Genomic DNA, 25,386 nt, shown 5'->3' with positions numbered 1-25,386 from the left:
ATGCACAACACAGTAATTAAGGATAACAATATAGTATTATAATCATCAAACCTACTAAAAGACTAGAACTTAATTATTACAACCACAAAAAGAAATAATTATTATGTAACATGATTGAGATTCTGGTTATCATATTACACATTATAATTGGTAATCATATTACAAAATATAAAAGTATCAAATGAACATGTTGTGTACCTTAGGTTTACATAATGGTATATGTCAAAATACCTCAATAAAAGTATTTTTGTTTTTGAATTCAGATTTAGGTAGTGGGTGGTGGTCTTACATAGGCCAGAAGGAGGGGGAAATAAAAGGAAGGAGGTGAGGGAGAAAGAGAAAGAGAGAGAGAGAAAGAGAGACTAGATACAGTAGGTGACATTTTATTCTATTTTTAAAAACTATTGTCTATTGTAAGAGAAAGGTGGCCTGGTGTTGTCTCTTTCTTAAACTGCCTACTCTTGGAACTGTATTTAAATGCCCATTACAGTGCCCTGCATACCTGTGGGAAGTAAATGGAACTTTAGTGCCCATAAAACATGCATGCTTATATTCAATATCTGTTTTCTCTCAATTCTGCTTTTATCGTTATAACAGGTTCTGGTTTCTTCATGCATTTTGACAGCAGCTCTATGAATGTGGGGACCTCAGCTTTGCTGGAGAGTAGAACGCTGTACCCTAAAAGAGGATTTCAGTGCTTGCAATTTTATTTGTATAACAGTGGAAATGAAAGTGACCAACTGAACATTTACATCAGAGAGTATTCTGCAGACAAGGAGAATGGTACTTTAACCTTGGTGGAAGAAATAAAAGGTATAGTATCAATATTGTTACTGTTTGGGTTGAGAGTGAGGGAATCTTAACTCTATTCAATGCAACTGTTTACAACAGGGTAGGGGCTATGGGCTCACGACTTTTCAGCTTAGAACTGGATCCCCCTGTTTCATGCTGTGGTAAGGAAGCTAGAATAAGGGTCCTCTGTGTGCTCTTACATGTGGCGCTCATTTAAGAAACTGTACAGTAGTCTTTGGCACTGAGGGGGTCAGTTCGTGGCAAGTAGTAAAAACACAATAGAAGGGCTAGCTTAGGCAAAATGTACAGAGTAACTGGCTCAATGTAAGTAACTCAATTGTGGAAATGGAGGAGGGAGGAGCTGGCCTCAGGCAGGACTGGGCCTGTCCCTGAGCAAGGTGGGGGGGCCACCTCCTGTTACCTCAGATGGGCTTTATCTGTGAAACTGGTGCTTGGGCTGTTTCACTTTCCAGCTTATGTTTTATCAACTGTGCCATCACACTGAAAAGATAATTCTTCCTCTAATTTCTAGCTTAAATATAAGTACCAGTGAAAGGTTCTGATTTTTACGACTTGGGTTAAATGCAACTTTTGGAGCAATTCCTGAGTGGAGAGAGGGCAACACCGTGACTGGGTCAATGCGTTGGGTCAGAGGCCTGGGCCATGTTGCTCACCTGTTCAAGCAGATGGTTAAGAAAGTTCCCTGAGGAAGAGGGGCCATGGGCTGGTAACTACATTACTGTTTGATCCACATAATGACTTCTTGGTTTGAATGAATTGAAAAATACTTACTATAAAATCAATCCATATGCTATATGTCATGCTATTCTCCTTTCCACCCCTCAATTGCTGTTTAACTATGAAAAACAATAGAAAAACAATGATAGTTTCCCTTGTGAACACTAACAGTGAAGTTCTTAATCTCATTTTACATATACACATACATATATACACGTATCACATACTATATATATATACCTTGTATGTAATTATGTATAATACAATATACAATATGTATATAAGATACATTTATCTTATTTTTTAAAGATTTTATTTATTTATTTTACAGATTGAGAAGAGAGAGGGTCGGGGAGCAAGAAGTATCAATTCATAGTTGCTTCAATTTAGTTGTTCATTGATTGATTGTCATATGTGCCTTGACTGGGCAGGCCCAGTGTTTTAAACCAGCGACCTCAGCATTCCAGGCCGATGCTCTATCCATTTTGACACAACAGGCCAGGCTAAGATATATTTTACATAGATGTAGATATTCCTTTTCATTAGCAATCTGTGGTGTTATCACTGATAATAGCACGAAAGGTGCTTATGAAACTTGCTTAGGAGTCCAGAATTTAAACTGATGGCATTGGTAATAATAAGGTGAAATCTCTCATGAAAGAGTCCATCCACGGGCAATAACATTTTCTGCAATTTGAATGTTTCTAAGTCACTTTCAAGCAATTGTTTTGTATTAAGTGCCAATATATTTAAATTTTAAGTCATTGTGTTAATTATGAATTTCACATAAATTGAGCTGTTTTCTACCTGGGAACTTCTGAAAAAATTAAACATATTGCTTCTTATTTGGGTATGTAATCCAGGACAGTTAATAGAAGTAGGTATGGCCATGCTGCTCGCTGAGGGCAGGGGAAAATAATGGAGGGGAACATGCAGGTTGGGGAGAAAGGAAGTGGTAGTAAATATTAGATAAATATTTATAATGTTGAGGTAATGATCTAAGGCATAAATTGTAGGAAGTAGGCTTTCTAAGGTTTGGTGAATTCCTGTTTAATACTGTCAAAAAGTTGACTGAAATTTTTGCATATGAAGGCAGTATTTCAGTCAGAGTATAAATATAGTAAAGAAGGCTTTGGTTGAGTAGCACAGGAATCATGGGTACAACTGTAGACTATTGGGCTTGCTTGACCATTTAATTAACACAGAATGAAAGGTAACTCCTAGGTAGGGCATGGAGTACTCAGGAGTTAGGCGCAGTTGTCTGCTTACCCATCTCTGCTAAAGGGCAAGAAACAACTAGATAAACATCCAGATATCCCAGAGAGAAGTCTGACCTCGCAGAAATACCTTAAAGTAAATGGACCAGGGTTGGAGAAGTGAGGAGGCCATATATCAGACCTGTAGGACTCAGTAGCTTTCGGATGAATATTTGCCCATGGAGGTTAGCACTCTAGTGTTGGTTTGCATAAGACTCATTGTCTTTTGTCTTCTTTGAAATAATAACGTCTGTTTTGCAGATATACCCATTGGGAGCTGGCAACTTTACCACGTCACACTGAAAGTAACCAACAAATTCAGAGTGGTATTTGGAGGGGTCAGAGGTGCTGGTGCATCTTTGGGCGGCCTGTCTATTGATGACATCAATCTTTCGGAAACACGGTGCCCTCATCACATCTGGCATATAAGGAATTTCACACAGTTCATTGGCAGCCCAAATGGAAATCTGTATAGCCCTCCATTTTATTCTTCTAAAGGTTATGCTTTTCAGATTAACTTGGATCTGAACCATGCAACTAATGCAGGAATATATTTCCACTTGATCTCCGGAGCCAATGATGATCAATTACAGTGGCCATGTCCTTGGCAACAAGCCACAATGACACTCCTGGATCAAAATCCTGACATTCGGCAACGTATGTCCAACCAGCGGAGTATAACTACAGACCCACTTAAGACTACTGGTTTGTGACTCATTTTCTTTATTGCTAACACACGGTTGTTGCTTGTGGAGGGACAAAGGATTTGGGAATGCGAGACTGTACAGTCAGGTACCTAGGGAATTTTGTGCTCACATCTTAGGGAAAGAAGATAATTAGAGGAAAGGTTTCAGCAGTTATGGACAGTCTCCCAAGCAGGAGACCACCAGGAATGTCAGCAGGGATGCCAACAAATAGAACAATATTGATTGTATTCCTGGGAATTGGCAACCTTACCTAAATTCCCATTGTCGTGCCAGGAATGTTGGTTTTAAGGTTTGACCTGCCTGGATTAAAATCTAAGGTTTACTTCACAGAAGCAAAGCAAATAGATCTTGAGCAAATAATCTTCTAGAGCCCCAATATTTCAGCAGTAAAAGTGGGACAATAATAACACCCACACAGATTTGTTATAAGAATCACTACAGATCATCATGGAAGTCTGTGGAAAGGCCTGGTATGGAGAGGCCCTCAACTGTTGAGTTCTCCTAATCCATGCTACCCTGATCTTGCACAGGGATTACCAAGGCGGCTTGTATAATGGGCATGGTTTTTGATCAGAAGGAAGATGAGCACATGCTCTGGAGTGTGGGAAGGGTTGAGAGTGGATTTTAACTCTATTAAAGAGTTCTGAAGGCTTTGTCAATGCTGATATCATTTTTCATCTTCTGGTCTGACAAAGGAGTAGAACCCAGAAAGCCATGATCACATTTTTAATTTTAATAATCCTTTGCCATTCGGGAACCCAATAAAAGGACAAATGGAATGATGGCAGGGTGAATATTATTGCCAAATATGAATTCTACATATGAAAATAATGGACCCAAGTGATATAAGGAGAAAAAAACTAATTTGATAAGTAAAATAAAATATTACCAAAAGGATTGTGGAGACTAAATGTTCAGAATTTCTTTCTTTCTTTCTTTCTTTCTTTCTTTCTTTCTTTCTTTCTTTCTTTCATTTATATTTTGAGAGAGAGAGAGAGAGAGAGAGTGTGAGAGAGAGCCAGGAAGAGAGGAGAGAGGGTGAGAAGCATCAACTCATAGTTCCTTTTATTTTAGTTGTGCACTGAGCTTCTCATATGTGCCTTGACCAGGGCCGTGCCAGTGTCCCCTTGCTCAAGCCATCCACCTTGGACTTTTCATGCCAGAGAGTTCTTGGGCTCAAGCTGGCGAGCTTTAGGATTGTGTACGATCCCCTGCTGGAGCCAGAGACCACACGCTGCTGAGCCTGAGCACAGAGCTGATGACCTTGGGGCTTTGAACCAGCAGCCTCAGCATTTGGGTCGATGCTTTATCCACTGTGCCACCACCAGTCAGGACAGAATTTTATCTTTAAAAATATTGTCTCTCTAGGCCCCAGCTGGTTGACTCAGCGGTAGAGCATCAGCCCGGCGCGTGGATGTTTCAGATTTGATTCCCAGCTAGGGCACATAGAAGCGCCCATCTGCTTCTCCACCTCTTCACCTCTCACTTCTCCCTCTATCTCTCTCTTCTCCTCCTCTCCTGCAGCCAAGGATCCATTGAAGTGAGTTGGCCCTGGGCACTGAGTATGGCTCCATAACCTCTGCCTCAGGTGCTAAAAGAATGGCTCTGGTCGCAACAGAGCAAGGGCCCAGATGTCCAGAGCATCGCCCCCTACTGGGCTTTCTGGTGGATCCTGGTCGGGGCACATGTGGGAACCTGTCTCTGCCTCCCTGCTTCTCACTAAAAAAAAAAAAAAATTTCTCTCTGGCCTGACCAGGTGGTGATGCAGTGGATAGAGTGTCAGCCTGGGATGCCGAGGACCTAGGTTCAAAACACCGAGGTTACAGGCTTGAGCATGGGCTCACCTGCTTGAGCATGGGCTCACTGGCTTGAGAATGGGATCATAGACATGACTCCAAGGTCACTGGCTTGAGCCCAAGATTGCTGGCTTGAGGAAGGGGTCACTGGCTCGGCTGTAGCCCCCCAGTCAAGCCACATATGAGAAAGCAATCAATGAACAACCTAGTGCCACAACTATGAGTTGATGCTTCTCATCTCTCTCCCTTCCTATCTGTCTGTCTGTCTCTCTCTCTAAAAAGAAGATAATGGCTCAGAATCAGGTGGGTTATCACCTTTTTCCAGAAGCAGTGCTTCTATGTTTTTACTCCTTAAGGACTTTACTCTGTTAGGTGAATAATTCAATTAACAAGATAAATTGTTCTATGCTAATATTAAAAACTCTCTCAGTAACATATTGATTTAACTCAGTTAAATGGCCTATCTGTAACTCAGAAGGTTGTTAAGGAAGGATTCTAACGGGCAGGGGGGTTCCAAACTAGTCAGTCAGTACAGATATGATACCCAACCTGGTACCTCTCCACTCGTATTCCAGAATGTGGTCCTGCCTGCCAGGTAATCTCATTTCCTTTAGGACAGTGTAAATGAACAAGCTCCAGTCATTTGCCAGGGAATACATCACAGGTCAATAGCATCATTTAATGATTTTGAGCTTCATCCTAATTGTGTTTCACATTGCCTGTTCTTTCCTGCCACCAAAAGCTATGATGATGCTAACATACCCATTAATATAAATTGCTTTTTCAGATAATGGAAACTATTTTTGGGACAGGCCTTCCAAAGTGGGAGAAGTGGCTTTTTTCCCTAATGGAACTCAATTTAGAAGAGGTTGGGGCTTTGGAACCAGTGCCTTTATAACCCATGAGAGGCTGAAAAGCAGAGATTTTATAAAAGGAAATGATGTTTATATCCTCCTGACTGTGGAAGGTATGTCAATAAAAATAGTTTTCTATAAGCTATTTTTGTTGTTGTTGTAGCCATTGATTATTTACTGTGTTCTTCCAGGTTCCATTTTTGGGTATATTAAATAGAGATGTGGGAGGAAATGGGCCTGTGTGGAATATTTTTTTTGCTAAGAATCATTAAAAATATGAGAATAACTTAAAAGGAAACAGTGAGTGTTCCAGGATAAAGAATTTAATTACCACTACATGGAGCAATAGTGGAAAACTAATTTAGAAATAAGTTAAAGTATAGTCATTATACACTAGAATTAGAGTCTAGGATTACAGAAATAATATTAGCACGCAAGCAAATGAAGCTAAACTTAAAATGGATTGTCTTATCATCTTTTTCTAATATATACACACACACACATCCTAGCAGTAATAGCAATCTATCATATTTTCTAGTTTCTTAGCTATGGCAGCCAAAACATACATTTTCCAAGAATACTGGTGGTTTCCATGTTTTATGTGGTAGGAGTTTAACATTTACTATTAAAGACCCACTTTCATCTCAGAAAATCAGAATTTCATTTGTGATGAAAGGTGGTGCAATTAAAACCCAGGGAATTTTCATTTCAATGTCAATTAGAGTAAATATAAATGATACTTCTTGGAAAAAATTATTTAGGAAAACTTTTGTTGAAAGAAGAGGCTACAGAGAATATTTTCTCCCTTGACAAAAGTCACATAGTCATCAATTCTATTTGACCCTGTTTGGATAAGAAGCAGCAGAAAATGCCGCCAAGAACAGAAACCTGGTTGTCAGGGGACCTGGTGCCTTTTCGCAAATATCCACCAACTGGTCTACAAAGCAAGAGACCCGTGACTTTGGGCAAGATCCTCAACTGCCTTGTGATCTGCTCTTTGGTTTTCTTGTCTGTCCCTCGAGGGTTAGTAATGTAAAAAAATAACAAACAGAGCCACTTTAAAATGGAGGCAGAGCTGCTACACCAGTAAAACTGCCTTGCACATCCTATGCCTCAAACCTTTTCAATGTTAAAACAGGACAAAATAACACAACATTGTGTCCAAAGAACTGTTTGCAAAGATAACAAGAAAGCAGATATTATGGTTACAGACTGAAAATTAAAAACTTTCTTTAGACTAAACATTACTATGTTATGTTATCTGCCCAATAGAAAAACCTTCTTTCTATTGATATTATTTTCCCCCTACCTTTTCTCGTAAATACTCCTTGCTTTTGTTTCCTAATGAGAACATTATTTGGGCTTCTGCCTGAATCAATGCTTCCCCAATAGCTTTTCTTTTGATCTCAAATAAATGATTGTTGCCTTTCACTTTGAAGGGCCATTTATTTTTAGGCTAACGGTGTCAAAGGCAAGCCCAGACCCAGGCATACATGTGCTTCCATTGCAGCCCCACAGGCTGGCCCAGCTGACCTCTCCATCTAGATTTCAACCTGCCTATTTAATATTTCACTGCCTATGAATATTGTGGGACTAGGCTTCAACATGGCCGAATTTCTTGCAAACCTGAAACCTAAGTATCTATTTTGAAATTTAAAGATCAAATACTAGTTAAAGCAAAAAGTGATTTCCTTCCATGTTCTCCCTTGCTGCCCTTAGACATAACCCACCTTAATTCTACACCAATTCAGCCAGTCCCAACCTCTGGCATCCAAGACCTTTGTGCAAACTTCGCATGTGAGAATGATGGCGTCTGCACCATCCGAGACGGCAAAGCTGAGTGCAGGTAAGGGGCCACATGAAGGAGATCTCCCCATTCTTTTGTTTGAAATCGTATCATTCCCACAATGTAGGATTAAATACTGATATTTCATATGAGCAAAACCAGTTAATTCTCATTTTATAACCAGCCATTCATAGGATTTTTATTTTGGGGCTCTTTATTTAGGACTTTGGATAGCTACAAGAACAATAAAAATTATCCATGAAAAAAAATAACACATGATACCCTAATTGCCTGGAAAAGTCCTCATGAATTACATATCTGAAGTGGTTAAGTGTAACTGCCCCATTTGTAGATGGAGATACTTAAGTTTCATGAAGAGCTCGGCCAAGGTGAATAGCTGGAAGGCGAAGGGACTAGAACTAAATTTTCTCCTGTTTCTACACTACCTTCCTTTCCTCCCTCCACGCTGCCATTTTGAGCCTCAGATTAGAGTCATTTCATCGTTCCTTTCCATTGACCCTGCCTGGCCTCCTGGTGCTCATTGACCACCTCCCTCTAGTCTAGAGTAGGTGACATGTTCCGATGTCAATGACCTGAATGTTGATCTACACCTTTAGCAGTGAAGATGTTCAGATCTAAATATCAGCGTATAGCTGAACCATGTTCTGAATGTGTAGGTGTCCATCAGGGGAAGACTGGTGGTATATGGGAGAGAGGTGTGAAAAGAGAGGCTCCACTCGAGACACCATCATTATTGCCGCTTCTTCCACTGCTGCGGTGTTTGCCGTGATGCTGATCGTCACCCTCGTCAGTGTCTATTGTACCCGGAAGAGATATCGCCAAAAGACAAGTTCAAACACAGCGGATGAGGCTCTGGAAAATGTAAGTTGAGTCTGATATTTGGTTATTCAAAATCTATTGAAGAAGAATTAAGACTTGTTAAATATCCTTTAAAAAATTCTTTTCATTACCTATGCTGGGGACAATTGCTTTGAGAGTGTGCTTTTGTTACATTCACTATAAATCAATGGTTCATGAAGTAGGCTTTCTGGGAGGGCGGTTTATTATCTTCATAGAATTGCCCTTCTGAAAGGCAATATTGATTTTTCCCATGAGTTCCAACTTTCCTGGTAAAAGGGAGAGGTGACCTGTATGTCTTTGTTTTAAAGTCTTTGAGTGATGGGGGAGCTCAGGCTGGTAGAAGAGGGTGCAGGCATATTTGGGGCTTTTCTTTCTTTCTTTTTTTTTAAAGATTTTATTTATTGATTTTAGAGAGAGGTGAGAGAGAGAGAATGGGGGAGAGAAGAGCGAGAAGCAGTTTCTTATTGAATGTGCCTTGACTGGGCTAGCCTGGGGCTTTGTACCAGCAACCTCAGCATTCACGGTCAAGGCTTTATTCACTGCACCACCACCGGTCAGGCCATATTTGGGGCTTTGCTATGAAAGAAAGTTCCAACTAATTCCTACTTCATGTGCAGTAACTATCTGTGAGGCAAGATTTCCCAACAGAGGTTTAAAGTCTTACCTCAGAAGGTCTCTAAACTGGCCACAGACTCTTGAAAGTACCCTGGCTCAGAGTGCGTTCCTGGGAAGCAGGCTCAGATGGATGTTGGCATGCGGGAGGTTTGGTGGGCGATGCTGTTGGGGACACCTGTGCCAGAGTGAGGGCAGCTGGGCTCTGGTGCAGCAACAGCTGAGGCCTCAGCCCTCCTCCCTCCCCGGAGCTGGGAGGGCCCCTTGGCTGCGTCCCGAATGGTGGCAAGGAGGGTACTCACCACATCGACAGCCATTGGGTTGGGGCTGCCCGCCAACAAAAGCAGAAAATTGGGGGAAGGGCATGTCCTGCATAAGAGCCTCCATTTTAAAGGGCAGGACTGAGCAATGGGCCCAGCACACACCATGTACCGCAATAATAGAGGGCACAGAGTTTCAGATGCAGATTCACTTTCTTGCTTACAAAACAGCACAGACAAATTGGCATAAAATATGAACACCACTTAAAAGTAAGGCTTTAAAAATTGTCCAGTTCTACCCAACCTGTGGCGGCAGAGTGAAGTGTTGACATGGAGTACTGAGGTCGCTGGTTCAAAACCCTGGGCTTGCCCGATCAAGGCACATACAGGAAATAACCACTACGAGCTGTTGCTTCCCGCTTCTCCCCCCTTTCTCTATCTTCCTACAAAGCAATAAAAAAAAAACAACAAAATTCCAGATCTGTTAAATTCAAAAAAGTCTCCACAAGTTACTAGTAAAACTAAAGAGAAAAAAAGGCCAATTAAAATACCTCTGAAAATAAAAATACTGCAATTAGCTAAAGCAAGAATATATTTTCTTCAAAAAAAAAAAAAGGTTATTTAAGACCTACTGTATTTTAAGATTATGATTTTTTGAAGTGGACAGCCTGGTCTAAAGATACTATATTTTTTTGCAAAGTCAATCAAGAGACAGAAAATGAAAACAAATAGTTTTATTCTCATACACTGCAATCATATCTTATCAACATCAGGAAGATGTTTAAAGCCAATCATGAAGCAGTGGATCAATTACTTCACAAGCTTGTTAGAAAAGTGCTTAAGCCCTGGCCGGTTGGCTCAGCAGTAGAGCGTCGGCCTGGCGTGCGGGGAACCCGGGTTCGATTCCCAGCCAGGGCACATAGGAGAAGCGCCCATTTGCTTCTCCACCCCCCTCCCCCCTTCCTCTCTGTCTCTCTCTTCCCCTCCCGCAGCCAAGGCTCTATTGGAACAAAGATGGCCCGGTCGCTGGGGATGGCTCCTTGGCCTCTGCCCCAGGCGCTAGAGTGGCTCTGGTCGCAGCACAGCGACCCTCTCCCCCCCCCCCCCCCCCCGTGGGGCAGAGCATCGCCCCCTGGTGGGCAGAGCGTCGCCCCTGGTGGGCGTGCCGGGTGGATCCCGGTCGGGCGCATGCGGGAGTCTGTCTGACTGTCTCTCCCCGTTTCCAGCTTCAGAAAAATACAAAAAAAAAAAAAAAAAAAAAGAAAGAAAGAAAAGTGCTTAAAATGTATACACGTGGCTTTGTTTTATGAATGGCTATTTCTAGCTTATTTTATGACTCAAAATAAAAGAAACAGATCCACCAACAAGGACCCAGTAGGCCGTTATGCACCTGTGGTCCCTGGGCCAGAATTGACAAATTGGGGGGTTGGGTGGGGAATGTGGAGAAATGGTTAGGGAAGAGAGATCCGTTAGCTGCGTGAATGGGAATGCTAGAACATTCCTCTGGAAACTGGCAAATATAAGCATTATTGTAACAGTCTACTAAAGTAAAAATTGGAAGGAATTAAAGAAAATGATAAAACAAAGAGAGAGAAGGGAGAAAATTAAGTCAATAAAGGGGGAAACTATCAGGTATCAGGGACATGGTAGGGTCATTAAGTGGGGATACACACACACACACACACACACACACAGTGTAATATTACAACAAAACTAACTTTTCTCTCTGGGTCATTTAAACATGTTCCCAAGAGCAAGGAATCAACTTACATTCCCCTTAGTGTAGACATTTCTACAGCTGATGAACTGATAGCAGAACCTAGATCTAGGGTAGATCTCTAAATCAGAATGACCTTTTTGAGGCTGAAGTGTGTACTCACCCTGATGTTTAGCGTCTGAATAACACGAGCTGGCAGGCTAACACGTCTTCCTGGAGACAGGGCCCGGGGTTGCCTGCCAACTGGGAGGGATGCCAGGAGACTGCTGATGGCATTTCATTTAAAAATTAGACCGTTTTATAGTGATTCATTTAAATGGCAGTTTTTAAATTTAGAAATTAAGTCATCGATTGTTCTTTCCTCTTTTAGCAGCATGCATTTTGAAGATGAACTCAACAATACGGCCAGCAAATGCAATTACAAAGGATTCTTTGTCATAGATTTCACCTAAAGTACATTACAGTCATCTCAGTCTTCTGTACGTGGATCATCTCTGTAAATAGCTAGATACAGTATACTATAGTAAATCATTATTTTGGTAAACGGCTAATTGGTAAAATGTTGTTTGTGTTTTTGTTTTTAAAAAGGGGGGAAGCAAAAAGGAATAAAAAATAAAGGTGGGGAAGTAATTCAGGGTCGTTTAGAATATTATTGTCTATAAAAGGAGTACGAGGCCCTGGCCGGTTGGCTCAGCGGTAGAGCGTCGGCCTAGTGTGCGGGGGACCCGTGTTCGATTCCCGGCCAGGGCACATAGGAGAAGCGCCCATTTGCTTCTCCAGCCCCCCCTCCTCTCTGTCTCTCTCTTTCCCTCCCACAGCCAAGGCTCCATTGGAGCAGAGATGGCCCGGGCGCTGGGGATGGCCACGGCAGAGCGACGCCCCGGAGGGGCAGAGCATTGCCCCCTGGTGGGCAGAGCATTGCCCCCTGGTGGGCGTGCCAGGTGGATCCCAGTCGGGCGCATGCGGGAGTCTGTCTGACTATCTCTCCCCGTTTCCAGCTTCAGAAAAATACAAAAAAATAATAATAATAAAAAAAAAAAAAAAAAAAAGGAGTACGACAGCCTTCCAAATTACCGATCCTTTACTTGGGGGTCAAAGGTGGTGGCATCACACGCAATTCCCTGGAAACCCATTGGAAACACCTAATGGCCATGCCCCCCATGTGGAACCTCAGCATTCCATGCTGTCCTGTCCCCTGTGGGGAGAGACAGTTTGTAGGACGGCTCCCTTTCCCTCTGGGGACATGTACCCCTCCCTCCAAAACTGGCCACTTTCTTATTTACTTACGTATGTTCTTTGGTATATGAATTTGGTTTAAAATTTGTTTTAATCTACAACTATAATCAGCAAGAAAACTAAACTTCTAGAACAGTAGTTCTCAAAGTTTTGGGTCTCCAGAGCTTTCACACTCTTAAAAATTATTTAGAGCCCCAAAGAGCTTATTATGCATATGAGCATGACATTTATCAACACTTATTAGGAATTCAAACCAGGAAAATTAAAAACTGTATTTTTATTAATCATTAAAAAATAAACCTATTTATGGTAACATTAGTTGTATTTTTAGTAAAAAATAATATTTTCCAAAATGAAAAAAAAAACGGGCAAAAAGACATTGTTTTATGTTTTATTTTACAAATTTCTAATGTCTGGCTTTACAGAAAATAGCTGAATTCTTATATATATATGCCTGCATTCAATTCAGTCTGTTGTGCTATATTATTTTAGATGAAGAAAATCTCACATCATGTAGACACATAGTAGAAAAAGGGAGAAATATTTGAGTAGTTTTTCATAATTGCGGACGTTATTTCTGAATACTTTGTTCAAAGTTGACAAATGGTAATTTCTTAAAGGTGAGTTGCATTTGGAATCTGAAACCATACCATTGAACCTTTTTACTCTGTCCAGTAAATCTATTGCTCTATCACCTAAAGATCTTTCAGCTATGTATAATTTTATCATATTGTGCATTGGTTATTTAGAAAATATTGAGTCACTGAGTTATGCAGCTCTTACAACTGTTGGCACATTTCTTAATATATTAACATAACAGTTAATATCACCACTAAGTTCATAAAAAGTCTTTAGATCTTGCGAAGTTGACACTCCTGGGTGGGATTAATTTTTCAAAATTCGAATTTTTGCTTGAAAACATAAATCTTATCATTAGCAACAAGTACTGTTTGACTGTAAAGACAGACTCACTTCATTTACTTTTTTTTAAATTTAAATTTTATTTGAGAACACTGGAATTCACATGCAGCTGTAATAAGTAATACAGAGAGATCCTTGTACCCTTTTCATAGTTTTCCTCAATTGTAACATCTTGCGAACCTATTACACAATGTCACAACCAGGATACTGCATTGTTAGAGAACATTTCCATTACCACAAAAATCCATTGAATTGCCTTCCTATAGCCACATCCATTTCCTTCTTGTTTCCCCAACCATTGTTTCCTTCTTGTTTCTGGCAACCATTAATCTGTTCTTTATTTCTATAATTTTGTCACTTTTAAGATGACAAATTAATGGAACCATAGAGTATAGAATATTTGAGGGATTGCTTTATTTTTGTTTGTTTTAACCCAGTATAATTCTCTATAGATTCATCCAGGTTGCTACATGTAGAATAGTTTCTTCTTTTTCATTGTTGGGTAGTATTCCATAGTACGGCAACAACACAGTTTGTTTAATCATTCACTTGTTGCAAGACATTTGGCTTGTTTCCAGTTTGGGGCTATTATGAATAGAGCTGCCATAACATTCATGTTCAGGTTTCTGTATAGACATAAGTATTTATTTCTCTGGGATACATGCTTAAGCTAGTTTTGCTGGATCATGGTAGTTGCATGCTTAGTTTTTTAAAGAAACTGACAAACTGACTTGCAGAGTGTCTGTATCATTTCATATTCCCACCAGCAGTGATACAGTTTCTCTGCAACCTCACCAGCTTTTGCAGTTGTCACTATTTTTTAAACAGACTATTTTTAGCATAGTTTTAGATTTACATTAAAATTGAGCAGAACTTTGATTTCCCATACAAGCAAAACCTCTCCCACCAGCAACATCCCACCAAAGTAGTAAATTTGTTACAATTGATGAGCCTACATTGACACATTATTATTATCACCCAAAGTCCATAGTTTGTTGATACTAGGTTTCAATCTTGGTGGTACATTCTATGGGTTTTGACAAATGTATAATGACATGTATCCACCAAAGTAGTGTCCTACAGAATAGTTTCAATACCCTAAAAATCCTGTGATCCAGCCCAGGCTTGTTGGCTCAGTGGTAGAGCGTCAGCCTGGCGTGCAGGAGTCCCGGGTTCGATTCCCGGCCAGGGCACACAGGAGAAGCGCCCACCTGCTTCTCCACCCCTCCCCCTCTGCTTCCTCTCTGTCTCTCTCTTCCCCTCCTGCAGCCAAGGCTCCATTGGAGCTAGGTTGGCCCGGGTGCTGAGGATGGCTCTGTGGCCTCTGCCTGAGGCACTAGAATGGCTCTGGTTGCAGCAGAGTGACACCCCAGATGGGCAGAGCATCGCCCCCTGGTGGGCGTGCTGGGTGGATCCCAGTCGGGCGCATGCGGGAGTCTGTCTGACTGCCTCCCCGTTTCCAACTTCAGAAAAATACAAAAAATAAAATTAAAAAAAATCCTGTGATCCACTTATTCATCCCTCTTCCTCCCTTAATTCCTGGCAACCACTAATCTTTTTACTGTATTCATGGTTTTAAGCCTTTTCCTTTAGTTGGAGTCATACACCTGTAGCCTTCTCAGATTGGCTTCTTTTCATTATTTTTTATTCTAGTCATTTTGATAAGTATATAATGATGGCTCATTGTGATTTTTTTTTTGACAGAGACAGAGAGAGTCAGAGAGAGGGACAAATAGGGACAGACAGACAGACAGGGAGAGAGATGAGAAGCATCAATTCTTCATGTGGCACCTTAGTTGTTCATTGATTGCTTTCTCATATGTGTCTTGATCTAGGGGCTACAGCAGACCGAGTGACCCCTTGCTCGAGCCAGCTACCTTGGGCTCAAGCTGGTGAGCCTTCCTTACTCAAACTAGATGAGCCTGCGCTCAAGCAGGTGACCTCATGGTCTCAAACCTGGGTCCTCTGTGTCCTAGTCCGACGCTCAATTCACTGCATCACCGCCTGGTCAGGCAGCTCATTGTGATTTTAATTTGCAGTTCCCTAATGAGTAATGATATTAAAATCTTTTCATGTACTATTGGTTCTTCTTCAGTGGACTATCTCTATGTCTTTGCTCTTCTTCAGTGTATATCTTCTTCAGTGGACTATCTCTATGTCTTTGCTCATATTCTAAAAGGATTTTTTCTTCTTATACTATTGTGTTTTGAGAGTTTAAAAAAAATAATCTAGAGCTATTCTTTTTTTCAATATGTGGCTTGGAAACATTTTATTTTTATTCTGTAGCGTGTCTTTTCATTCTCTTAAAAGGGTATTTTTGCAGAGCAAATGTTTTTAATTTTAATGAAATCCAATTTATCAATTTTAAAAAACAGATCGTGCTTTTTAAAATTGTATCTACTTTTTAAAATAGGTATCTACTATTTATTGAAAAGCTGATCCTTGGTCCATTGAATTGTATTACATTACATTTTATATACAATATAATACTTTATAATTATGTATATAATGTAATAACTAGAACAACCACTATAAGAACCATTCAAAGACATGCTAAAAACATATATATTAAACAACTATATTAATATATATTACAGTATACAGGTATATAAAATCAGTTTTCATTGAAGTTTAAAAAAAATCTGCCAAATAACTAAGTCTGAATAACCATTATTTATCCTTCAATTAATTTTTTAAAGTCAAAATTGTGTTCCTTTTGAATTCATTTCACAACTCCAAAAATTCTTGGTGGGGACAACCATTGTACTTCACCAAGCAGCAAAGGTGCCTCATTAGTATGTCCCATTTTATTACACAGAACATTAAAAGGATGTGTACTAAGTGATTGAGAATTTGAAAAGTTAATGTTTACTGCTTCATTGAGAACTTTCTTAAGTAAAATTGGCTTTAAATTTTATTTATTTATTTATCTATTTATCTATTTATTTATTTCTTTACTGTGAGTGTGTAGCAGGGAAGGTTACAGTGACTATCAGTACAGTTTGGTACCACTGCCTTCACTGCTGCTAAGATACACCAGTTTTGGCCATGGCCGGCTGGCTCAGTGGTAGAGTGTCGGCCCGGCGTGTGGAAGTCCCAGGTTTGATTCCCGACCAGGGCACATAGAAGAGGTGCCCATCTGCTTCTCCACCCTTCCCCCTTTCCTTTCTCTCTCTCTCTTCCCCTCCTGCAGCCAAGGCTCCATTCAAGTAAAAGTTGGCTCGGGTACTGAAGATGGCTCCTTGACCTCTGCATCAGGGGCTAGAATTACTCTGATTGCAATGGAGAAACGACCCAGAGCATTTGCCCCCTGGTGGGCATGCCGAGTGGATCCTGGTCGGGCGCATGCAGGAGGGAGTCTGTCTCTCTGCTTCCCTGCTCTCACTTCAGAAAAATTCAAAAAAAGAAAAAGATACTACCAGTTTTACTCATCATTATTACCCCCTATTTTTAAATAGTGGTGGTAAAAATTTTAAAACCAAAAAATTTACCATTTTAAAGTGGCATTTAGTCCATTTATAATGTTATACAATCACCATCCCTATCTAGTTTCGGAACATTTTCATCACCCCAAAGGAAAGTTCTGTTCCATTAAGCAGTTTTACCCCTTCTCACTCCCTCCAGCCCCTGCCAACCACTCATCTGCTGTCTTCATGGATTTGTCTACTCTGGAAGTTTGTTTGGTGTAAACGCTCTTTTTTCCCCAGTGGCTGAAGGAGAATATTTATTACTTTTATGTACAGAAGACTGAACAGCACACACTTAGCCCAGCTTGGTGGCCAGTTCTTTGGCCTTGACCTTTTCTAGCTTGGCAATACGAGCCACCTGCTTTGGACCCAGGACATTGCCTTCCAAGTGGCGGTGGATCTCCTCATATCTGTCATTGTAATTGGTCCAGGCGGCTTCCACCGGCTTAGCTAGAGCTGCCTGTCTTCAGAACGAACTGTGTGAAGGTGACGGTGGTGCGGGACGCCCTGTGCACCAGCCTCCCTGGCAGGCCGACCCCTGGATAGTGCGGTGGGAACCCCACCTCCGGCACAGCGCAGGCAGGAAGACAGCCAGCCGCCGGGATCCGCACTGTGTGCCTTCGCTACCAGCCCGGCCTTCTTGTTCTCCACGGGGGTGTGCGTGCGTGGGGGCGATGACAGTGTTAACCCTGCTGGAAGGACGGCTGGTCTCTTGGTGGAAACATGCCCTTTGCCACAGCTTTTTTTCTCGCCCCAGGCCACCACACTCTGCTCCTTCTCTTTGTCCCAGGCCGTACTTGCCAGCCAGCTTAAGCAGCTGAGCAGCTGTTCGGGGGTCCCAGGCCTGGGTGACCTGGTTGATGGCAGCAGGCACTTTCAGACACTGAGAGAGAACAGCCCGCGGCTGCCGCCGCCAGGTGCAGCGGGGCCATTTGATGAAGAGGGGGAGGCCCCTTTTGGGCTGGATGTCCTGTCTGATGCCAAAACTCTCGGACCTTTTCTGAAACGGGATTTACCACCTTCTTTGCCTCCTGCTTCTTCATGACAGCAGGGCGAGCACCCCCTTCTTTCCCGTAGGCTTCTTTCCTTTTGGCATCTTGGGTGGCTGGAGAGAGAGGTAATATGTCACCTTTTATGTTGGGTTTCTTTCACTTAGCAAATATTAGTACATTGTCCCTTTTTACAGCTGAACAAGATTCCCTTGTAGAAATCTACACAGTTCGTGTATCCATTCAACAGCTGATGGACAGGTGGGTTGTTTCCCATCCTTGGCTAGGGTGAACAATGCCTCTACGGTCATTTGTGTACAATTTTTTGTTTGAACACCTACTTTCAATTCTTTGGGAATATACCTAGAAGTGGAATTGCTGGGTCATATGGTAACTGCCAAACCACTTTCCATGGCAACTGCACCGTTTTCCACTTCCACCCGATAGGTATGAGGGTCACAAGTTCCCCCAGATCCTCACTAACACTTATTTTCCACTTTGAGGAATTATAACCATTCTCATGGAGGTGAACTCATATCTCATTATAGGCTCACAAATATATACTTTTGCACCATCAGTTCAAATTTCAACATAGAAAGAAGCAAATACTATGGTAGTATTAATATAAAATTTTTTCTCTCTCAGTGACCACTCTGAAAGGACCTTGGGGGTTGTTAGCTGTCTGTGGCCGCTGTTTGAGAACAGCTGCCCCGGTTGAACTCAGTGCAGGCAGACTAATACTGGTAGACTTCTTTTACCTCGGGTAGGGACAGTTCAGATTGTTTTTCTTGGTTGCTTCCCTTTCATAAGGGATGAACGTGGGGTTCTGGTTAAAACCAAGAGCTTTTGCGTTATATCAATCTAGGCTTGAACTTTGCTTCAGTAAATATGGTACTAATTGTATAATTTTGGGCAAGTTTTCTGATACCTGGAAGCCTCCGTTTCTTTAGCTAGAAAATAACACAATGACTAGAGTATGAAATTCTTATGAGGTTTAATAAGATAAGTTGCTTGGTAAATAGTGGGCACTCAACAAACGGTAGTTATGAAAAACATACATTACAAGTGCCATATAATTTATTATCTAAACAGGGATAATTCTGAGAGTGAAAAGAGTGCTGGACAACAGGTCTTTGCCTCTCCCAGTCCACCTTAACAACGGGAAGTTGTAGGAAATCACTTGAGTGATAGAAGAAAGTTGTTGCCCACACATGGGTGATTAAGAGTGTAGGCTCTGGAGCCCGACTGCCTGGGTTTGGGTCCCACCTCCCACTAGCTATGTGGCCTGTACAAGTCACTTAATCTTCTACACCTCAGTTTCCTCATCTCTACACTGAGTAAAAATAACAGCTCATATTACTGTTGTAAGAAATAAATTATGTAATTTATGTAAAGTGCTTAAAACTACGTCTGGCACATAATAAGCACTATGTGTTTAAGAGCTGCTATTGTTAGAAGAGGAAATATGAAGAGAGTCTAAGGAAGCAGGATGAAAAATCTTGGATGATATGGATTCTTTTTGGTGAACTGGTAAGAACAGTTAAAGGTAGCTTTTTATAAGTAAATCAGAAAAAAACAGGAACTGCATTATTCCATATGTAGGTGGGACATAAAAGTGAAACTAAGAGACATTGATAAGAGTGTGGTGGTTACGGGGGGGGGGGGGGAAGGGGAGGGGGAGGGACACAAAAAAACTAGATAGAAGGTGACAGAGGACAATCTGACTTTGGGTGATGGGTATGCAACATAAGTGAACGACAATATAACCTGGAGTTGTTTTTTTTGAATATATGTATCCTGATTTATTAATGTTGCCCCATTAAAAATAAAATTATTTTTAAAAAGTAGCTTTTTATAATGGTCTAATTAGCTAAACCATTGCATATGAGCCTTGCCTCACAACCCTTGTTCGTGGCTCTTCACAGTAAAAATCCTGGTTAAGAAAATTCAGCCCTTTAAAGGTGGATCTCATTGTTTTCTATGCATAATAGTGATTGTTCGTGTTGCGAGCCTATTGGTTTCTAAAGTGGGGTTCTTTCTAACACAATCAAGTTATGGGCAAACTGTTACTACTTCATAATCAAGAATTTCCAAATTGAGATTGAGATAAACTTTTGAGAATTTTATATTTTTTATTCTAAGTCCAATAGAGTGTTCCATATTGAATATAATCTTATTACTCATATGTAATATATGACTATATCACAAGGACAAGGGAAAGAGCAAGTATGCATAAACTTTAGTAAAATGCCATTCATTAGTATAATGTACATATTGTTTCCAAATTTTAGTTACCTGTTAGTTTCAGACATTAAGCATTTTAATAGTGTATGATTTTTATTCTTTAACTTTTATTTTTCCCCAGGAACACAGGCTTCAGGTAAAATTTAACATTGCCAGAAATGTCACAAAATTGTAAATACATTGAGATGAGGAAGCAAATGTTGTTATCTGTTGTCTTTGACATTCACAGTACCCTTCATAGATCTTACGGTAAAATGGAAAAATACCCCTTCCTGTTCCTGGACAGGAACTGGGTCCGATGTTTGTCTGCCTTGGGCCAGCCTATGGTGTATGGGTTCTTGACCTCGTGTGGGGAAGATTTCACAACACAAGTCCAGGTGATTTTGAGAATATGTTTATTAAAGCTGGGGACAGTGAAACAAGAAGGGCCTAGGGTAAAAAAAGCAACAGGAGAGAGACTAGACAGGGCTACTTGGCTCTCCAGAAATGTTATAGAAAAGAAATGAAACTAGTTTGGGCTGTATGGCTCACTGAGAAGTCAGAGAAAAGGGCCCTTGGAGACAAGGTCAGGGAGTTAGTTTGGGTTGAGCTGCCCACTGCTCCTCTGCCGCAAGTTTCATGGGGACCCTTAAGCTTAGGAGATGCACGCCTGAGAGGGAAGAAGACGGGGAAGGGAAAGGCATGGGCGTGTTTCTGGGAGGGGGAGCGCACTAAATTTATGTTTTATATTTGTTTCCAGAGGTTATAAATGGAGCATATAACAGTTACAAAAGGTTTCCTCTTTTTCAATTATAGGAGAATTCCCATACCACCCCCAATTATCTTTAAAGTGGTGGAGAAATGGAGCATCTCCGTCTGTCGTGGCTTATACCTGCCGTGATCCTCACACCCAGACACTTCCCTTTGATGGCTTTTTCCATAGTCCTTGTTCCCTGTGATTATTTAAGAGAGGTGTCCTGAGGTAATAATTAACTCACTGCTCCCCTAGTGGGTGGAGTTCAAGTATCATATATTTTCAGCATTATTTCAAGGCAGAAAATAGGCTCCTTCAGTGGAAGGTTTCAATCCTGTAAAATGAAGGGCCTGGACTTGATCACCCAATGACTTTTCCCCATGGAACCGTGGGCCCATGGTTCCACGCCCGCCAAAGCCGCACGGTTGTCCAGTTATATAGACTTGTGAGGGCTATGACTGTAAGTTTGGGATGCCATTGGTTTCTACCAATTTTAACTGACAAAGGACAATGTGTATTTCTGGAAACTGGCTAAAATGGCACTGCCCTGTGACTAAAGCATAACCACAGTTTTCAATTGATATGGGCCACCAACTTTACAATTATGAGATTCTTGAAGAATTTTATATTTAAAATGTTTCACATTATTTTCATTTTTGTACATAGAGAGAGACTTCAAAACATTTAACATTGCTATTTCAAATAAAAAAAATTCACATTCTGTATAAAATTTAATTACACCTGATTTCAGTGATTTTCAACATTTTTCATTTCATGGCTCACATAAATTACTAAAATTCTGTGGCACACCAAAAAGATAAATTTTTTTGCTGATATTACCAAAAAGCAAACAAGTAAGAAAACAAACAAACAAAAACACCCAGGGATAATTTTGATTCATTCATACCAAACAGCTATTATTGTGCTGGCTATTGTCATTTTTTCTTAAAATTGACAATCTAAGGGAAAAGAGGCCAGAGTCCCTGACAAAATAGTCACGTATTACATGTTTTAAAAATTCTTGCACTGGTGTGCCTCTTGTGGCACACTGGTTGAAAATTGCAACCTTAATTCATAGGCAAAAATCATGCCTTGGTAGTTAAACACTCATGGAAGCACATGGTGTAAGGCCAGTAGGTGCGGCCATTCACAAGCAGGTTCCCATTAGATTCGGACAGATGGTAATGAAACTGCGGAGCCAAAAACTGGTGGGTCTTGCCTTTATTCTAGCCTTGCACTGGCGGGCGAGTAAATACACACAGTGGGAAAACACTTCCCTTTCCATTCAGGGCTCCCAAAGCTACTGACTTTCTCCCAGTTTTCCTAGAATCAAAGGTCCCCACCAGCTCAGTCACCTCTGGTTCCCCATCTGCACACCTTCACCCTGCCATCCTGGCTGCTTTCTCCCTTCTCTCTCTCTGAAAAAACATGGCCTCCTTCTTCCTCCTTCTCTTAAAACTTTTTGGCATGAAAACCCCTCCTCCAGTACACATGAACATAACAAAGCCCCTTCCTAAACAGGAAGGTAATGAGCAGTTTCACAGATCACATATCTGGGCAGCTGCCATTTTTAACAATAAAAGTGAGCAAAATCAAATAACACAAATTTTACAAACTTATTTGCCCAACATTCCACCCCCTTTGCTCACTTTGCAATCCACACTACAGGCATTCCTGTACAAAGAATTAGGCACATCACACAAATTACAACAACAGCACAAGTCATATAATTTCAACAATTACAAAGGTGCCCTTCACAGTGTCTCTCTGAGCACTTTACCCAAAGTGCAAAATGTCCTTGGAGCTGCTCCCCAACTGGATGTAAAGCTTCCTGGTGCATAAGCCTCCAGCAGAGCCATTCCCCTCCACCCCCATCAGGTCTCTCACATTTTCCAAAAGCTGTATGTCCATTCAACACAGCAGCTAGTGCCCCCTCTGGTCACAGTCCAGGAATCAGTCCACACACATGAGCTCTCAGGCCTCCCCCCTCATCCCTGCCATCCTGGCAGCTCTTAAGAAGCTGTTCCAAGGAGAAGCACATGGCAAATTGTGGCCAGCATTTTCACCTTTGCTCCAGAGAGCATACTGCCATCCACTCCTTTGTCCCACAATCTCAAAAAACTACCAGGGGATTAGTGGGTACTCCTTGCTGCTGAGGTCTCACCCTCTGGAGTCTGTGGACGGCATCTTCAGTCCCAGTCTCCTCATCCTCAGAAGAGGAGCTGGAAACATCTGCTCCCGCTGACTCAGACTCACTCTGCTGGCATGGCTCCATCTTAGGCTCCTGTGGCTGCTGGCCCTTGGCAATTTCCAGGGTAAACTGCAACTCATGAACCCCTAATTCTTTCTCCAGAGACTGCTCCATTTCCAGGCGAAACTCTCAAACGTGGTCAGTCTCTTTCTCCAGCACTTGCTCCAATTCCAGGATCTGCATCTCTTTCTTCCACGGCTATTCCAACTCCTTCCATTGCTCGGTTTGCAGGCCTTGGGCAGCCTCTTGCACAGAGCTCTTGGTTTCCTCTTGAGTAAAAAATATCCAGCCCAGGGCCCCTAAAAGGACAGCCATGGGGAACCATAACAGCACCCAGTCCTCTACCCCACCCATCAAGGGTGGTGGTGGCTCCATACCGATCTGATCCGAATCCTGCCGCAAACTACGCCATATGTATGGCCAGTAGTCACGGCCGTCATGGCCATGCATGCAAGTTCCCATTAGATTCAGACAGAGAGTAATAAGACTATGGAGCCAAAAACTGGTGGGCCATTTCTTTATTCTATCCTCGCACTGGTGGGCGAGTAAATACACACAGTGGGAAAACACTTCCCTTTCCATTCAGGGCTCCCAAAGCTACTGACTTTCTCCCGGTTTTCCTAGAATCAAAGGTCCCCACCAGCTCAGTCACCTCTGGTTCCCCATCTGCACACCTTCACCCTGCCATCTGGGCTGCTTTCTCCCTTCTCTCACTCTGCAAAAACATGGCCTCCTTCTTCCTCCTTCTTCTCTTAAAACTTTTTGGCACGAAAACCCCTCCTCCAGCACACACGAGCATAACAAAGCCCCTTCCCAAGCAGGAAGGTAATTAACAGTTTCACAGATCACATATCCGGGCAGCTGCCATTTTTAACAATAAAAGTGAGCAAAATCAAATAACACAAATTTTACAAACTTATTTGCTCGACACATGGACTCTTTCATTCACTCTTTTGGGTTCCTTGTTATCTAGAAATATTGATGCATTAACCTGCTCCTTTAATCAGGGAGAGATTGGACATTATTTAATCTTAGGACTCAAAATGACCTTTTAATTCCTGTGTTTCTGTGGACACCACTGTTTAGAACCTGGAAAGAATAAGGTTCTTTTTCAAATTATCTTCAATATCACTAATCATATTTAAATAATACATGGACTGTAGGAAGAACAGTAATACTTTGGCATCTAGAATTTAAACATAAAACCAAATTTCACCATTGAAGTAAAGTCTGCCTGCTAAAAGCATTAGACTAGAAGTTTTCTATAACTCTAAGCCTCGATGTACTTCACATTAGAAACCAAGTGCTTGATGTCATTAGAGTGATCAGTTCTGGGAAATTTTGTTCAGAGCTCTCAGATGCTTGGGGAGAGCTGCTATGGGAACATATAATTGATCACTGTTCACTTACATATACATTTCAGGATCTGGCTGGGTGGTTCAGTGGATAGAGCATCCTTCCAGTTCACCAGGTCATTTGTTTTGATCCCAGGTCAGGACACATATGAGAAACAATCAATGAGTACACATCTAAGTGGAAGAATGAGTTTATCCTTCTCTCCCTCTCTTCCTTCCTCTCTCTCTTTCTGTCTTGCAAATCGATGCAAAAGGAAAAGGAAACATACCCATTTCAACCAACAGGTGAAAATAGGCCATGGTGGGGGTAGTGCATAAACTTTTGGGAGCTTGGAGGTCAAGAAAACCAGAAAAAATGGGAATTTAAACTTCCTCTTGGTCAGAAGAAGAGTACTAACATTTTTTTGTGGAAGGGCTATACTCAATTCTAGACTTTGTGTGAGGTGTTTTATATATTTACTTCTCAAAAAGTCCTTTGTGATGAATGATGTAAAGCCAGTACCCAGGGCCACCATCACCGCCACCTGGCCCATGCAGGTTTGCATTTGATTTGGACAGACGGTAATGAAACAACAGAGCCAAGTACTGGTGGGCTATTACCTTTAATTCTAGCTTGCACCCAGCAGGCAAGAAATACACACAGTGGGAAAACACTTCCCTTTCCATTCAGGGCTCCCAAAGCCACTGACTTATCCGAGTTTCCTAAGATCTAGGTTTGTACCTCACCAGCCTTATTCACCTCTGTTCCCCATATCCTTCTCTCTGCACAAACTCTGCACAAACTCGCCACAAACTGGCTTCTCCCTCAGCA

The 25,386-nt window shown here is 41.5% G+C and overlaps 1 protein-coding gene and 1 pseudogene across 2 annotated transcripts in view; one reads left to right on the top strand and one right to left on the bottom strand.

Annotated features, from left to right (window-relative positions):
- Positions 1-11,926, top strand: part of MEP1B (meprin A subunit beta) — a 30,103-nt gene extending 18,177 nt beyond the window's left edge. The window contains exons 10-15 of one of the 2 annotated variants that reach the window (XM_066247324.1): positions 598-813; positions 3,048-3,491; positions 6,077-6,256; positions 7,863-7,989; positions 8,607-8,811; positions 11,753-11,926. In XM_066247324.1, the coding sequence (XP_066103421.1) occupies positions 598-813; positions 3,048-3,491; positions 6,077-6,256; positions 7,863-7,989; positions 8,607-8,811; positions 11,753-11,764 (1,184 nt within the window). In that variant the 3' untranslated portion in view covers positions 11,765-11,926. Of the gene's footprint in view, positions 1-597; positions 814-3,047; positions 3,492-6,076; positions 6,257-7,862; positions 7,990-8,606; positions 8,812-11,749 lie in introns of both variants that reach the window. The other variant, XM_066247322.1, reaches the window with a different exon arrangement.
- A 5,372-nt stretch (positions 11,927-17,298) lies between these two features.
- On the bottom strand, positions 17,299-18,105 carry LOC136315594 (large ribosomal subunit protein eL8 pseudogene; annotated as a pseudogene).
- Between the last annotated feature and the right edge of the window lie 7,281 nt (positions 18,106-25,386).

Source organism: Saccopteryx bilineata, chromosome 11 (assembly GCF_036850765.1).
Source record: "Saccopteryx bilineata isolate mSacBil1 chromosome 11, mSacBil1_pri_phased_curated, whole genome shotgun sequence".
NCBI lineage: Eukaryota > Metazoa > Chordata > Mammalia > Chiroptera > Emballonuridae > Saccopteryx > Saccopteryx bilineata.
This window is presented reverse-complemented; position numbering and strand designations above follow the sequence as displayed.